We start from the raw sequence: 15,620 nt of genomic DNA on the forward strand, positions 1-15,620 counted from the left end.
GCTGATACCATCGAATTGCATACCAACTTTGAGATCCTCGGTGTAGGGCACAGAAGGGCAAAAGGAATAGTCTGACAGGAACTGCTTCTACTGCTGATGGCAAACAATGCCAGTTGCCTACTAATAAGCAGGCCAGGAAAATAAAAGTGGGCTGCCGTAAAACAGTTAGGGTGCCAAATCCTGCATGGACAAGAAATTGAACATCCCATATTCTAAACTCAAGGGTAAATTTGTCTGTTAAGGGTAGGAATGAATGAGGTAAAAGATGAGGAACAAATAGTCCATTAAAAAAAAAAAGAAAAACAGGCCCAAATACCTAGCTCCTCGAAAATGGGCATTTAATGTCGTGAAATACTTTCATAATAATGCATCATACTTATAAAGGTGTTAATTTCAGGTCTGATTAAGGAGATCAAATGAATTACCATCTTGCAAGTGAGTAATGTGGCATCAGGACGACAATCATTAGTTGAGCCGGCCAAAAGATCCTGATGCTACTGAAACGTAGCTGAATGTATAATAGAGCCTACACTTAAATTCTGCCACGGTACTTTGCTCAAATTTAGTTTAAGCGCGTAAGCATATGTACCTGTCTTATGAAATTAATTCTGAGAAGGCTTTGCCTTATAGGCGAAGATGTCATTATTTTATTTATTCTTTTTAAAAAGGTTGAGACGTGGGTACGTGATTTAGAATGTAGGGGTTAGGCTTCCAACAGTGTGCGAGTCGTATAAACTTTACAGAACATTAGCCAATCCCCCCCCCCCCCCCCCCGTCTCTGTATCTACAAGAAGTTTGTGGAGTTGCTAGAATGAACTTCTGATGTTTTTGACCAAACCAGTCAAGCAAGAACCTGTGGTTAAGACTCAATTAGACAACACTGGTAGCCACAGAGATTAGGGAATTGAGAGGAGAGTTAGTCTGATGGAGAAAATGGTAGGCTGACGATTAAGGTGTTTGTAGCCTGCATCGCATTTTCAAATGTGAAGTTATAGTTTACGGTCAATTTGCTTGATATAATAAGGTTCCAGAAGTTTAAACTATAAGGGAACCTGAAAAATATATAAAACAAACAACCACCAACTTCTCTGAAACTACAAACTATTTATTGATTGGATTTCCAATTTTGCACAAGACCACTGACAGCCATGAGTAAATGCAGTGTCAGGACCAGATTGATAATCTACTAAACTCACATTTCTAGTACTTTAAAGAAAATATTAGAAGTCTGATTTTGTGAAGAACAAACTAAACATTCTCATAGCAAACGAACGACCATACCTTAGATTCTAATAAACTTCCTTTAAAATACCGATACAGAACTGGAGTACACCTGGAAGCAGGGATAGATGTTCGCCATAGGGTACTGTGGAATAATTAACAGAGTTAACCCTTTTAACAGACTGTCATTAAATCATACTTTAAACATTTTGAGCAAGCTTCTACACAAGACACTCAGAAGCAGTCATAAAATAGTCTTTACTGTTTACAGCCGTACAAACATGAAATTGAAAACCGGGCCTGTAACAAGCCACAGTGCCTCATCAGCAGTGTGTTGAAGTTGCTTTAAAAGTGGGCTCCGAGCATCATAGGTATCCTCATTGAAACCATAAACTTAGAATATTCCCCTCCACATGACAGACACTATTATTTTGGCAGTAATTCTTTATTGCATTTTCATTTCAAGCATGAATTGCAAGCGAGGATGAACAACACACTAATACCAAGACAGACTGCAACTTACAAAACACATGCTTCAACTGGAGAGCTGTCAAGAATCGCTGGATACAAAGCATTCAATAAGGCTTGGAAACAAATGCGAAATGGTATTCAAATTACCTAGAACAGCAAGTCCTGGGCCAGTTTCGTTAGCTGTGCAATGGACAAATGCAAAAAATAAATAAATAAAAGGAGCGCTGATTATAAGAGAACCAAAGAACATTCTGACAAGTAAGGCAAGTTAGAGCACTGTGGGGTCCAGTCTGAGCCGGTGCTCCCATTCACGGTTCGTAAGAGGGATCTGCTCCTTGGATGGCGCATCTGCGGATCAAAAAAGTGCTTCAGGAAAAAAAAGAGGTGTAGACGTATAGAGACAACAAAAAGTCATGGTGTCTCGTGGAGAAAAAGAAACCATATTTCCTTGCAAATATCCCTTTGGTCTTGTAGTCAATAGATGATCTGTTTATGGGGCGTAGCACCTACCATGTCATACATCCAATATCTGTGTTTAGTTGGTAGCCGCTGTTTCCAACATCTCAAAATGGCCATGATGGGCAACAAAAGTGCTAAGCCTATCCAGTGTCTGTTGTGTCAGGTGTTCCAGTGTGTCGTGGAGCAGCTCTGTGGAGAGTCACATTCAAATCACAGGCAATGTCCATGGTGCCTTTGACTTGGGCCCAGTACAACAGAAGAGAACTGTAGGAATAAATAAGGTGCATGATGTGCCCCTGGGAGTATGTACAACACCAACAAGCAGAGTTGGGAGCTAGGTTTGACCTTCACAGTCTACATTGGGACCAATACCACACCTATAGGAGTTTGAAAAAACTCTGTTTTACTCTCGCCTCACAGAGTTCCCTGTAATAACCATCTGGGATTTCATCCCAATCATCATCTGGGTACTCATTGTGAAGCCTGCTGCACCATTTTCTTGCACGAACGAATGGAGTGGCGCAAATGATGTTCCCCCAGTAATGTTTAGTATAAGCCTGAAACAACCCTTGTGTAGAAGTACAGTGAAGCAAATAGTCATCGATTATGGATCAGGGGATGAAGTCTGGCAATAGTCCGAGTGAGACAGCTGCAGGTATTACCCATGTTCCCAGTGTCTAGATAGAATTACTCTTGCAGTGAAAGAAACCATTCAAAAGCCCCATTCTGTAGCAGTTGGACCATCTGGAGGATGCCTTTATTAGACCTGGTCTGTAGCAAAGTTACACTTTTTGCATGGTTACCGGGTGAAAATCAGCATCTGGCGCCCAATGCTCTTCAAAGGGGAATCTAGGTTGCGCAATGAGGCTGCAGGCTCCGACCAGGGCGCTGGATGAAGGTGACCACCAGCTGAACAGGTAAGCTGGGATGTCGAGGATGGTCTGGGCACCATTGTTTGGGCTCCCCAAGGCCAGGCGGCTGAGGATGCAGGGGTACCTTTTGGTGTCGGATTTTCTTTGTCGGAGACAGCTGCGGTCAGAGGGGCACTTCGTGTAGAGGCTGCAGGCGACATCGTGGAGTCCAGGAGAGGTCGGCCACTGATGGAGTCGAGGTCTGGACCACTGAGGAGACGTCACTGGACAGGTAAGCCAGTCACTCAGGCCAGGGTCATCAGTGCAGAGTGGGCAGAGGTCACGGATCCGCCTGGATCCGGAGTTTTTAAAGTTGGAGTTTTCTGAACAGGGCCGCTGTCCTCGTGAGATCTCTTTGTTGAAGTGTGGCAGTCGTCCTGGGGTTCTTGGAAGTCGCAGGCAGGCATAATCTTCTTAGCAGGCTCTTTAGCTGGAGACAGGCCGGTAGGGCTGGGACCAAGTCAGCCGCCGTAGTCTTCTAGCTTTGCTGAATGGTGTCTTTTTCGTCCTTCGTAGGTTGCAGGAATCAGGATCAATGTTCAGGGGTGCCCCTAAATACAGAATTTAGGGTGTTACAGGTAATGGTAGCCAATAGGAGACTTGCCTTTAGGGCGACTACACCCTTTGTATGTCCCCTCCCTTTGGGAAGGGGGCATTCCCTAACCTGATTGGGTAGAATCCTTCAAGATGGAGGACTTCCTAAGAAAGGGGTCCCCTCGGTCCAGGGCATCTTAGAGGTGGTCCTTGCTGAGAGAGGACACACCTCTCCAGATTACTTATTTTTCTACCAACATTGCTGCCATTAGTGGGGCTTGGTCAGGGGGGCGGGCATCTCCACCAGTTGGAGAGGCCTTGGCTAACATCATAAAATGAAGAAAGCCTTTCAATAAGTTTAAAAAAACAGTTGTCTCGGGACGCCTCAGGTATCATGCCAAACAAGTAGTTGAATCGGGCACCTTAAACATTTATCCTCTCAGGTGCCCTCTGAGACCTTCTGGAGGTTCCTTCTTTGCTAGAGCGTAACACACATCGGGAGATGGTTCTCTTTTGCACAGCACGTCCCTTCTTTGCTCTAACGTACCCCACAAGAGTTGGTCATCCACTAGTAGAACGATAACGCTCTTTTTGGGTCCAGACCGTGGAGACGTTCTTCCTCCTTAGAGGAACATGGAAGGTGGGCAAGGTGACAGATTGGCCTAGGTGGAAAGGTGTCACAACTTTAGGCTAAAAAGAAGCCCTGGTGCGGAGCACTACTTTGTCTGGAAAGACTGTCCGGTAAGGAGGTTTGGAAGAGAGCCTGCAGTTCGCTCACCCTCCTGGCAAAATTTAATGACACTAAACAGGATATGTTGATAATGAGCAGCCGGAGGGGAAATTGTGCAGCGGCTCGAATGGGGCACACATCAGAAAGGTAAGGACCAAGTTATGGTCCCATTGGGGCATGACAAAGGGGGAAACAAATACTTAAGCTCCTTCAGGAATCTATGTACAATGGGCGATTTGAAAAGTGACGGTTGATCTGGCAACAGTAGGAAAGCAGAAAGGTAACCCTTCAGAGTGGCCAGACCAGAGCCCTGCCAGACAAGAAAGAGGATGGACAGGAGAATGTCCGGGAGGCATTTACAAACATTTTGCCATTGGCAGGCCCATACCGACTTAGTGGAGGGACGCCTGGCTGCCAGAATAACTTCACATACTTCAGTGGGGTGGGGAGGAGTTGTGTGTGGGGGAGGGGGGGGTTTGAACGCTATCAACTGTCACCGCTCAAACTACCTGCAAGAAGGCAGAGTTGGCAGGCTTGGGTGGAGGTCCCTCCTCTGTTGCTGCAACAGAAGATACTCCCGAAGGGGCAACCTGATCGGAGGATCGATGCTCACTTGTAGAAGCTCAGGATACCAAACGCTCTGTGCCCAGACCTGAGCCACAAAAATAACCTGCATCTGGTTGCACCTGATTTTCTTGAGCACTCTGTGCAGGAGTGGTATGGACAGAAAGGAGGCCTGAGCTCCACCCAAGATGAAAAAGGTCCCAGAGAGAAAGTTCCTTGGAAACCCCAACGCGCAAAACTGCTGACATTACGCATGCGACAGACGAACAGATCTAACCAAGGGTCTCGCCACTGCTGAAAGATTCCTTGGACCACCTCCGGATGCAGACGCCACTTGTGAACCATTAGACACCAACAGCTGAGTTAGTCTGCCCAGGTCTTCAGGGAACCGACCAGGTCTTGAACCATCAGGGATATGCCCTGTTGTTTCAGACAAGTCCAGAGGCGCAGAGCCCCCTGACAGTGTCCACGACCTCAAACTGCTTTGTTAGTTGTAGAACCACATGGCAGTATTGTCTGTGAAAACCGAAACCAGCCTTATATTGATAGACTGAAAGAAGGCTTTCAGTGCCAGTTGGGTCTCACAAAGCTCCAAGAGGTTGATGTGGATCCCGGCTTCCGCCTCGGAGCAGATTCCTCTGATCTCTACCTCTTCCAGATGGCCGACCCATCCCAGGAGTGCCACATCTGTGAGATCTGGTTGGGGAAAGAGAGAGGGGTCTGCCCGTAACCCATTTGTGGTTTGTCAGCCACCACTACGAATCTCCAACAGTTCCCTCCGAGATCTGGACCAGTTCGGTGAGATTTCCCCGATAATGCATCCATTGGAACTTCAGGTCCCACTGCAGAGCCCGCATATGCCATTTGCATGAGTCACTAACAAGATGCAGGAGGCCATGAGGCTCGGTGTCAGTTCCACCAAAATCCAGGACAGAGGCTAAAACATTGGTATCATGGCCTGAACGTCCAGGATCGCCGTTTGGAAGGATATGCCTGAAACTGCACCGTATTCATGAAAGGGAGCGTCTGGGAAGGAGTCAGGTGTGACTTCTGCAAGTTGATAGTGAATCCCAGCGCATGCAGGAGGTTTGCCGTAGTCTGGAGGTAGGAGGAGACCTTCTGGGGTGAATTCCTAGCCCTTCATAATAAGGCGGAGGAAACTACACAGAGCCCAAAGGCCCCGTCAGCGCCGGTCTGGGCGTCAGTCGACGCCCAACCGGATCAGTCTTGTATGAGATAAGAACGAGGCTGGTGCCGTGGGAGGGATTGGGAGTCTCGGCGCCGGGGAAGGTAGAGAAGGTACAATCGGAGCTGGTCCGGATTCAAGAGGAGCCATGGGCGCCGGGGCCAGATCGGCCAGCACAGAGCTCAATGGTTCCCCTTCAGTGGAACGAGGCCTTGCACTCCAAGACTCCTCTGTCATGTCGGGTGATGGATGGGGTGAAGTCGATGCTCACTTCAACTTTTTGTGGTGCTTCTTATCCGATTCCTTTGGCGTGGGAGAATGATGATTTTGAGCCTCCAAAGCGGTGCTCGGACCTTCCTCTTTACTAAGACCGGGAGTGAGACCTCTGAAGTAGAGACCTCCAAGGTGCCCGACACCAGGCCACAAGCAGCTTTAGGGACTGCTCCCTTAAAGCTTTTGGCGCCATGCTCAGCAGTTGGAGCATGGATTCGGGACGCTCTCCAGACACCAAAGACACACGAGGTGGGGATCCGTGACAGACATGGTGCGGTGGCAGGTGCTGCGGTTTGAATCCTGAGGTCCTTAGACACAAGGAAAACCTACACACAAAGGTCACGTCCATCTAATTTGCCTGGACATCCCCGGAAAAGCAAATTATCCGAGGCTGGGCATGGCCCCTCAAGGCCACTGTCATGGAAATCGATCTGCTCAGCGAATCAGTCGAATCAAGGCCACCCCTTAAGGTGAATTTTGCTGCATCTCTTCCCTCCTTAACTGCTTGAGAGAGCACAGCCCGGGTCTCCTCTGGGACTTGTGGCAGCACTTGCGCAAAAGCCTCCTAAAGGGAATGGGAGAAACGGCCCAATCAGCATCTGGTGTTCAGACCGTAGTGTCAGGCTGGAGGAAGAAAACATCTTCTTACCAAATGAATCCAGCCTCTTGGATTCCTTATCCGAAGGGGTGGAAGGGAACGTGCCCTGGAATGTGGAGGCCTGCACCACCAAACTTTGAGGTGCTTTGAGTCGCCCTGAGCTGGGCGATGGCGGCATGCAATTGTCCTAGTCACAGGAACCACTGTGCTAGGCTTGGACCACGTGCCTAGAAAGACAGCTAGTGCTTTGTTAATGGGCATAAGGGGTTACAGAGGTGGAAGCCCCAGATTGAAGCGCTTCAGTCAGGAGGTTAGTCATAACCTGCATAGAAGGTAAGCTCTAGTCCAAGGACCTCAGCTGCCCTTTTAACTACCCCCTCCTCCATAGCCACAGTTGGCGGAGAGAGCATGCCACTATCAGGAGAAGTGTCCAGTTCACTGGCTTCCCAAAGTTCCCAATACCAGTTCCCCATACCAGTCCAACTGCTCTGCAGAGCCATCCTGCTGTTCTAAAGGGTCCATCGACACCTCCCATTCCTCTCCTGAGCCTAATACATCCTCAAAGTGTTTAGGAGAACACATAGAACCCCCTGAGTTCATGCAGCGCCGGAATCGGCATCGAGCGACATCGTTCTGACTCGGTGTCAGCAGGGATAAGGATGGGGCTGGTGCTGCCGAAGGAAACAGGCGGCACCGACTTCGGGTCTGACGCCAGAGGTAATCACGATGGCACGACCGGCGTCCACCTGGATCAGATTTCCAAAGCCCTACCGGTGCTGTAGCCAGAGTTGAAGGAGCTGAATCCGACGAGGCCCCTTCCTTCCCCACAGGGCCCCGAGGGCTCACCAGAGGGGTCGGCCCGCTCAAATACACGACGCATGGCCTCGTAAAACTAATTTGAGCAGGGGTCAATCCGGCTCCCGGGAGGGAGGTGCGAAATGGACCCTGGCTCTGGCTCTCTTGAACCCTGCCTAGAGCCACGGTGCTCCTTACCTCTTTAGTCAATGGACGACAGTCAAGGCAAAGATGAAATCCACTTGGACTTCTTCTACCTCTTCCCAGAGTGTCCCGAGGACCTCGAGTGGGACAAAGTGGACTTTGGGCTCTGGGAGCACGTCCCACAACCTCCTCTTCTTCAATCTGGACCAAATTTGACAAAAAGTCGAGAAAAGGCCTGTCAAAAAATGACAGTATGGTAGCTCTTCCCAGATCGGCGCTTAACTGGCGCAGAAAGAAAATGATGGACATCGGCGCACTAGGGTGGTGCCTGTTTAGGTACTGGGCTTCATTACCGACGCCAATCACAGAGAAGGGGGCCCCTGATCGAATACGTAGGCAGGGTAATACCAACAAGGAAAACCCCACTGCTTAACAACTATACTCAAAGTGCTATTCGTCACTGATCTATAGATACACACTGCAAAAACAACTCCCATATACGCAGGAATATGAAATCAATTACATTACATTTATAATATTAGATCCCAACAAACATGAATATATCGAAAGAAAAACAAAAGTAACGAATAATACAAATTGCCCAGGCACAACTAACAACTACACACCCATTCAATCAAACAAATACATACTCATTCATTCACATGTATCCTCAAAAACATACAAATCAACACATTTTCAAAATGAACATTCAAATAGTGGTCCCCCACACATATGCAGTTGATAGAATAGTGGTCTCTACACAATGTCACTTCACAAGTGGAACACAAAAGTTTGAGAAAATCATTTATAGAAAATTGTTTTTTCATTAACATGAATTCAACTTCGGGGGGAGGCAAAAGAAGTCAAAAACTCCAGCGCAGACACGCGTTTCGGTGTGTGACCCTGATGATGGCTCTCACTTTCTTCAGGGCACAGTAACTTGAAAAGACAACGGAAGAGGCGCCTGGGAAGCATAAAAATAACATTTCATATATAGATTCCAATAATGATCATAGGATAAGCCTATATGGTAAAAAATAATTGGTGACATGAAAACAAGCCAACAGGTCACCACCCTGTACCGATGGACACATAAGACGTCAAAACATGGGCGCCAGATTAGAATTGATTAAAGGTGAAATAAGGCGACAATGTACAAAACACCTTACTGATCATGTACTAATTGCTAAAAAAAACTAGATACATAGATAGATACATAGATAAAGGAAATTCCGAAAGACAATGCACTAAAAACCCAAGGATAAAAAGAGGGTAAAAAGTACACAGAAATATATAAATAAAAGTATAAAAGTCCACTGGCAATAAAAGGTGCCAATAGAGGGCAGCAGAGACATGCTCTCGACCAAATGTCTGGACACGTGACAGTGAACGAGACTCAAATCTGGAGATAGATAGGGGAGCCAAAATACTACTAGAAAGAGGGTTCACCAGATCCGTACACATGAGAAAAAAAACACACAAGAGATGAGCAGAATGCTCAGCTGGCGGTGCCATTATACATCAAACCCACAGCTAGAAATACGCTACTGCATTTCAGTAGTTTTCACCCCGATGCCAGAAGGACGGCATTCCTTTCAGTCAATTTCTTAGATTGAGAAGAAATTGTACCACTATCAAGGACTTCAGGATTCAAGCTGAAATCCTCAAAGATAAACTTATCAGAAGAGGATATCCCATCAAATTAATCAAAGATTCCCTTAAGAGAGCGAGATATTATGACCGTGACACCATGTTTAGACCTGATAAAGAGCAGCAAGACAAATTGGTATGTGTAACGAAACATTCGAATTTTGACAACAAAGTGCGCCAAATTATTAACACACAATGGCACCATTTGAACATCGGTGAAAATTAACAAAAACCGCCTAGACCCCTTTTTGCCTTTAAGAGAAGCAAAAATCTTCGCAATCTCTTAGTGAGGGCTAAAAGAACGGACCGTGACAACTCCTGCCAAAAATCCATCTCTGTAAGGCAACCCTATTAAAGGAAATCACAAGTGTGGCTCTTGTCATGCCTGCCCTAATGCTATTGTGACAGATAAAATTAGGAACAACAATAGAACTGTTTTCCTTAAAGAAATGACTAACTGCCGGTCTTCCAACATTGTATACACCCTCCTGTGCCCGTGCAACTTGGCCTATGTTGGGGAAATGGGCCGCGAATGCAGAAAGAATTGGCGAACATAAATCCAATATTGGGATTATTAATCAATCTGCACCATTGGTCAACCATTGGAAGGAATCCAATCATACTGAGAGTGATCTAAGGTGGTCAATCTTGAAAAAGACTATGCCTCAACCAGGCAGGGATACCACTGCCATCCGTAAAAAAAAGTGAAGTCTTTGAATTTTCACTCTCCAAACAAGGGAAACAAGCATTGACATAGCCAATAGATCTCGCCTTTGGGACCTTATAAGTGTTTAGCCATGCAACAGTTGCATAACTAAATACTTATAAGGTCCCAAAAGCGAGACCTATTGGCTATGCAAAGCGGCCGCGAAAGTTAAAGTGATCGCGATCGGGCTCATGATCAAACATCAAAGCAGCCGTGCGGCCGCGAAAGTGAAAGTAATTGCGGTAAAGCGCGGCGCGCGTGCCCGCGCACATGCACTGTAGCTCTAGGCTGGCCTGGTAGCACTTTTTGGAGCCCTCTCAATAAGTCTCGCCAGACCAGAGCATGCACTGGGTCAGGCGAGACCTAACAATTAACTTTTTCCATGGGAGAATGCGATTCTCCAATAGTCCCATGATCCCCTAGTCCCCTCTGTACCGGTTGGCCTACTGAGTTGTATGACCTCCCTCTTAGACTCTCCTCCCTGATGGGACCCATATTCCGGTATGACCTTGCTTTTTCAATCCTCTCTACCCTAGGTTGCCCTTTCATTTTGGGGCCCATATCGGCTCATCTCATTTGTTTTTATTCTCATGTGTAGGAATCTAGTGTACCCTCTTTCTAGTAGTATTTTGGCTATATATACACATTTTATTTTTTTTGTCAATTAGTACATGATCTGTAAGGAGTTTTGTACATTGTCTCCTTTAATCGATTCTAATCTGGCGCCCTTGTTTTGGCGTCTTATGTGTCCATCGGTACGGGGTGGTGACCTATTGGCTTGTTTTCATGTCGCCAATTCTAATTGCTATTGTTATCCCATTTTAACATGGCGCCCACGTTGGGATTGCCGTAGTCATCACTTGCAGCTGCTACGTGAACGATAGGATGCTCACTTCATGCACTGCTATGTTGACAGTGACACTCGCATCCTTCCGGGCAGAGCGCTATTTAGGGCCCATGGCGTCTTTGGGGGTTACATCCTTCGACAAAAGGAAAGCAATTCCTTCTCATCGACCCCGGATTTTCGGAACTAGAAAGATGCGACCTATGCGCGCGGCACTCTTTTCTGGAAAGAATTGGGGACTCTCTATATTTTGCCATTATTGGTGGATTCACCGACCTCTAACCTTTCTGATTTATCTGTGATTGTGTTGGGACCGGTTTTCTGTCCTCGTTCTTCGCCAGGGTAAGAGAATCATCTGCAGTCCACTTGTGAATTTAGGATCGGACTTTTAAACAAAGAATAATAACTTGCACTGACATATATGTATTTTTTGTATCTTTGTCCCTCCTTGGTTGCCATTTAAGATCAGCCCCCCCCCCCCTGGCCTCCATCTGGATTTCTACCATTGTTTTTCTCTGACACGGCTGGGATGCTTGCATTGTTCAGTCCAGGTGGAGTCTAGGGTCTTGCCCACCTTGGACCGCTTTCCACATTGGTGATGGGGTGACGTATCGCAGTAGCATCTTCCGTCTCTCCTTTTTCTTTTCTTTCTTTGTCATTTTATCATGGGTCGAAGATGTAGATACACAGTGTTCACCTTTCCTCACAGGTTTTTTGTATCTGGGATCTGGTGTCCACCGGTTCTTCACTGATCCTGTGTACGTCTTCCACTTTTTTTAAACCTGTATCCTTTATATATTTTATCCAAGAACCTTCCCCTCTTTTTACCTCATTTGTGTGTATTTTTACCATATAGGCTTATCCTATGACCATAATTGGAATGTATATATGAAATGTTATTTCTATGCTTCCTAGGCGCTTCTTCCATTGTCTTTTCAAGTTACTGCGCACTGAAGGTGAGACCCATCATCGGGGTCACACACCGAAACGCGCATCAGGGCTGGAGTTTTTGTCTTCTTTTGCCACACCCCCCCCCCCCCTCCCCTCGGGTACCCCCTCTTCCCCAGTTTGTCAATTCATGTTAATGAAAAAAAATATTCTGTATAAACGAATTGCTCAAACTTTTGTGCTTAACTTATGAAGTGACACTGTGTTGATACCACTATTCTATCAAGTAGATATGTGTGGGGGACCACTATTTCAATGTTCATTTTGAAAATTTGATTGAATGGGTGTGTAGTTGTGCGTTAGTTGCACCTCGGCAATTTGCATTATTCGTTACTTTGTATTTTCTTTGATATATTCATGTTTGTTGGGATCCAATACAATACATTTAATGTAATTGATTTCATATTCCTGTGTCCCGTGTATGTGGGGGTTGTGTTCTTGCAGTGTGTGTATATAGATAAATGACGATTAGCACTTTGAGTATAGTTGTTAGGCAGTGGGGTTTTCGTTGTTGGTAGTACGTCGCCAACGACATCACACAGAGCTAAATGGAGCCACCAGATGGTGCGCACAAGGGGTATTGCTCAGCAAAGGTTTCCGGATCCAGCCTGACACCCTGGAAATTCAAAGGTAAGGAATATGCAGCTAGAAGTCCCTATTAGAGAGGGTTATTCGATGCAATTGAAAGCCTTCTCTTCATTACCACTTGCTGTTACTCTTCTATGTTAGCCTGTCAGGTATGAGAGAGTAACCGCATATGATTACAGGAGGCTCTACAAGGGACAAAGCCTACCTACAATTTGTGAATCAGCTGGGGGATAAACCACCAGAGTCGGATGGGCAGCACTTTAGCTAGTGTGTTCCAGTTGTTTTTTCGCGGTAGCCATTCCCAGAACACTTGTTTTCATTATATACAGTCAATCTGTAGTAGAAGGTAGGCATCTTAATATTTCAGTCTAGTGTAGCATTTTTCTTAGCCAAACAACCTTCTCATAAGCTAGTGGTAAGACCACACTGCAGCACCTAGCTGAAAGAAATATGCTACCCAAAGTATTGTTTAACCTTCCCTCGCTGAAAGAAAAAGAAAAGGGTGCCTGTCTGGTCAAAAGTGCACAAGCTGCAAGCAGCACACACTGTTCTTTTAAGAAACATGCAGTTACTATAACACTGATTAAAGGTAGACCTGGTCTGCTCTGCCCCAGGACTGTAATGGAGTGGTCCTACTCTAGTGAGGAGGTTGTGCTCTTGCACACTGAAATCCTAAAATCAGTGCAATCACACTCACATACTGAAGAGCAGTTACATCACAGGCAACAGAGCAAATTTCATTTGTACACAACAAAGCAGTATCATGGAAGGGGTCACCAACAAAACACAAAAAATATGGTGACGAACAGAAAAGACAGTGGTTTTAAAAAAAATATTTCACCGCTACCTGCTAGTAACTCATACTTTAACCTCCATTCCTCAGCTAGTCTGGTCCCTCTACTAAAAACTCTCCCCTTTACCTTTCACTGCACTCGTACATAAAGGTTTCAAAAAACATAACACTACCAGACATTGAACAGGTTGCCTACACAGATGAAAGATCAGAGATACAGTTCAAAATAATTTAGTGGGCATTTTGCCTTATCAGAGCAACGCTTTAAGCACACACATTTTGCATCACATTCCAACAGTACTCCGAAGTAAAAACAAAATTCTTTAGTTACGAACCCTTCATTGGCATCAAGAAGTAGTGTGACTGCTTTCTGAGGGTTCCAATTTCCTAGTGCTTCACTACTTCCACAAACTGCAATAATTTCACCTGTGAAGACAAAACAGTTCACCATTTAAACGTACTAATTTAGAGCATACTCCTCCAAACAGTACTTCACAATTTGAATATAAAAAATTATAAAAATAGATTGTATTACAAATCTACAAGTCCTAAACAAGATTAGCATAACACATAAGTAACCAAGAATTAAGTCTACTTGTATGTAAACCTTAAAATAGATTCCAATTACAACACCACATTTTCTGTATTTATAGATTGTAAGGAATCAAATATTCCTAACTTAAAATGGATAAATAAAACAGGGAAATTGGGAAATATTGGCACCACACTAACTATGTGGAAATTCTCACACTTCACATCCAGGGTGCCGAGCATATCAGTTACCTACCAGGTAGTTCTCCTAAAGCGAACACCACTCCGCAGTCAGTCCCTTTCCTTGTAGTTTACTGTATTTAGGCTATCTTAGTGAACCTGAGACAAACTTGATTAACAAAATATGTGGGCTGTTTTAAATGGTGTGGACATGGAAGAGTTTACAGTATGCAGTCTGAGCCAGTTCTACAAATCAACCTTGTTTAGATTACAGTTTGGTCGAAAAGGGAAGTGACATCACTTTACACATCAATCTTATATTTTCTGTTTATTCTGCAGTAGGTCCCTAACATTTTCTTCAACAACTTACATACGGTACATTTATGTTCCTGTGGGGCCATAAACATCTCTAGATTACTATTTGTCGACAACACCTAATGCCAAGACAATCAAATGACTACCTAATTGAAAGGATTCACACATTATTAGATTACAAAAATAAAAGTTATAAATATGAGAAAAAACAACCCAATAGTCTTTTATGAGATTACGATACTAGTCCAAACATCTGCTTTCCATGGGTAATGCACACAAATATTTAAGGAACAGATTAGCTGGTCAGTCTTTGGACTAACAGACAAATTTGATTTGAACAAATACAACTCAAATTTATCAGGAGTCATAATGATATTTCAAAGAATACTTAGAGGGTAGAAGGCGGAGCAATTTGTAAATCCCTACACGAGAAAATAAGTTCTTGCGGCTCTATGTGCAATCGGCAAACTCAATTTTTCAAATTGCTTCGCAAATATTCTTATCGACTAAGTAGCCAAAGAAATGCACTTTAATCCTATATACCTTTCTATAACTCTAAGAACGTTTCCAGATTGTTTCAAGTTTGGATAAGTGTCTTCCCTTCTAAAACATCAAAAACAAAAAATGCTGCTGATGACAAAACTTTCACCTGACACTGGAAAGCTGTGTAAACAGTCAACTAAAGCAGCTTCTTCAAAGCAATAATTTTCTTGAGGACTTCCACTCGGTTTTCAGAGCTGGCTGCAGGACAAAGACTGCTATTCTGCAAATCACAAATGATCCTTTTCATATCCCTGACAAGGTTTATTCTTGCATGCCGGCCTTACCGGATTTCGGCAGAGTTGGTTTTGGTTAATTAGGATATCTTCAATTATAAGCTAAAATACAGCAGGTGCGCTGAAGGTGACAATCTTGATTGGCAACTGATCAAAATTTGTAGATTAATGTCCAACATAATAGCGGCTTGTCAAGGTATTACACAAGGTTGGCTCCGAGTCCCTGCTCTCTTTAATTTTTATAGGAAACAGATGGGTGAAGTCATAAAGGAATCCAGTTTATCTTACTATTATTATGCAGATGATGAAATTAAGTTACTTAACTGTAACCGCAGTTCTTCAGTATTGGCATCCTTCATAGATTCACACGCTTGAATCATTCTCTCTTGAAGTGGGAGTTCCC

The 15,620-nt window shown here is 44.8% G+C and overlaps 1 protein-coding gene across 2 annotated transcripts in view; it reads right to left on the reverse strand.

Annotated features, from left to right (window-relative positions):
• GPCPD1 (glycerophosphocholine phosphodiesterase 1) overlaps window positions 1-15,620 on the reverse strand; it is a 701,876-nt gene that overhangs the window by 597,027 nt on the left and 89,229 nt on the right. For both annotated transcript variants that reach the window (XM_085612626.1, XM_085612627.1), the window contains exons 3-4: window positions 13,751-13,841; window positions 1,282-1,366 (exon numbers count right to left, since the gene is read on the reverse strand). In XM_085612626.1, coding sequence (XP_085468752.1) covers window positions 1,282-1,366; window positions 13,751-13,841 — 176 coding nt within the window. The remainder of the gene's footprint in view (window positions 1-1,281; window positions 1,367-13,750; window positions 13,842-15,620) is intronic.

This window comes from Triturus cristatus, chromosome 6, assembly GCF_964204655.1.
Source record: "Triturus cristatus chromosome 6, aTriCri1.1, whole genome shotgun sequence".
NCBI classification, from domain to species: domain Eukaryota; kingdom Metazoa; phylum Chordata; class Amphibia; order Caudata; family Salamandridae; genus Triturus; species Triturus cristatus.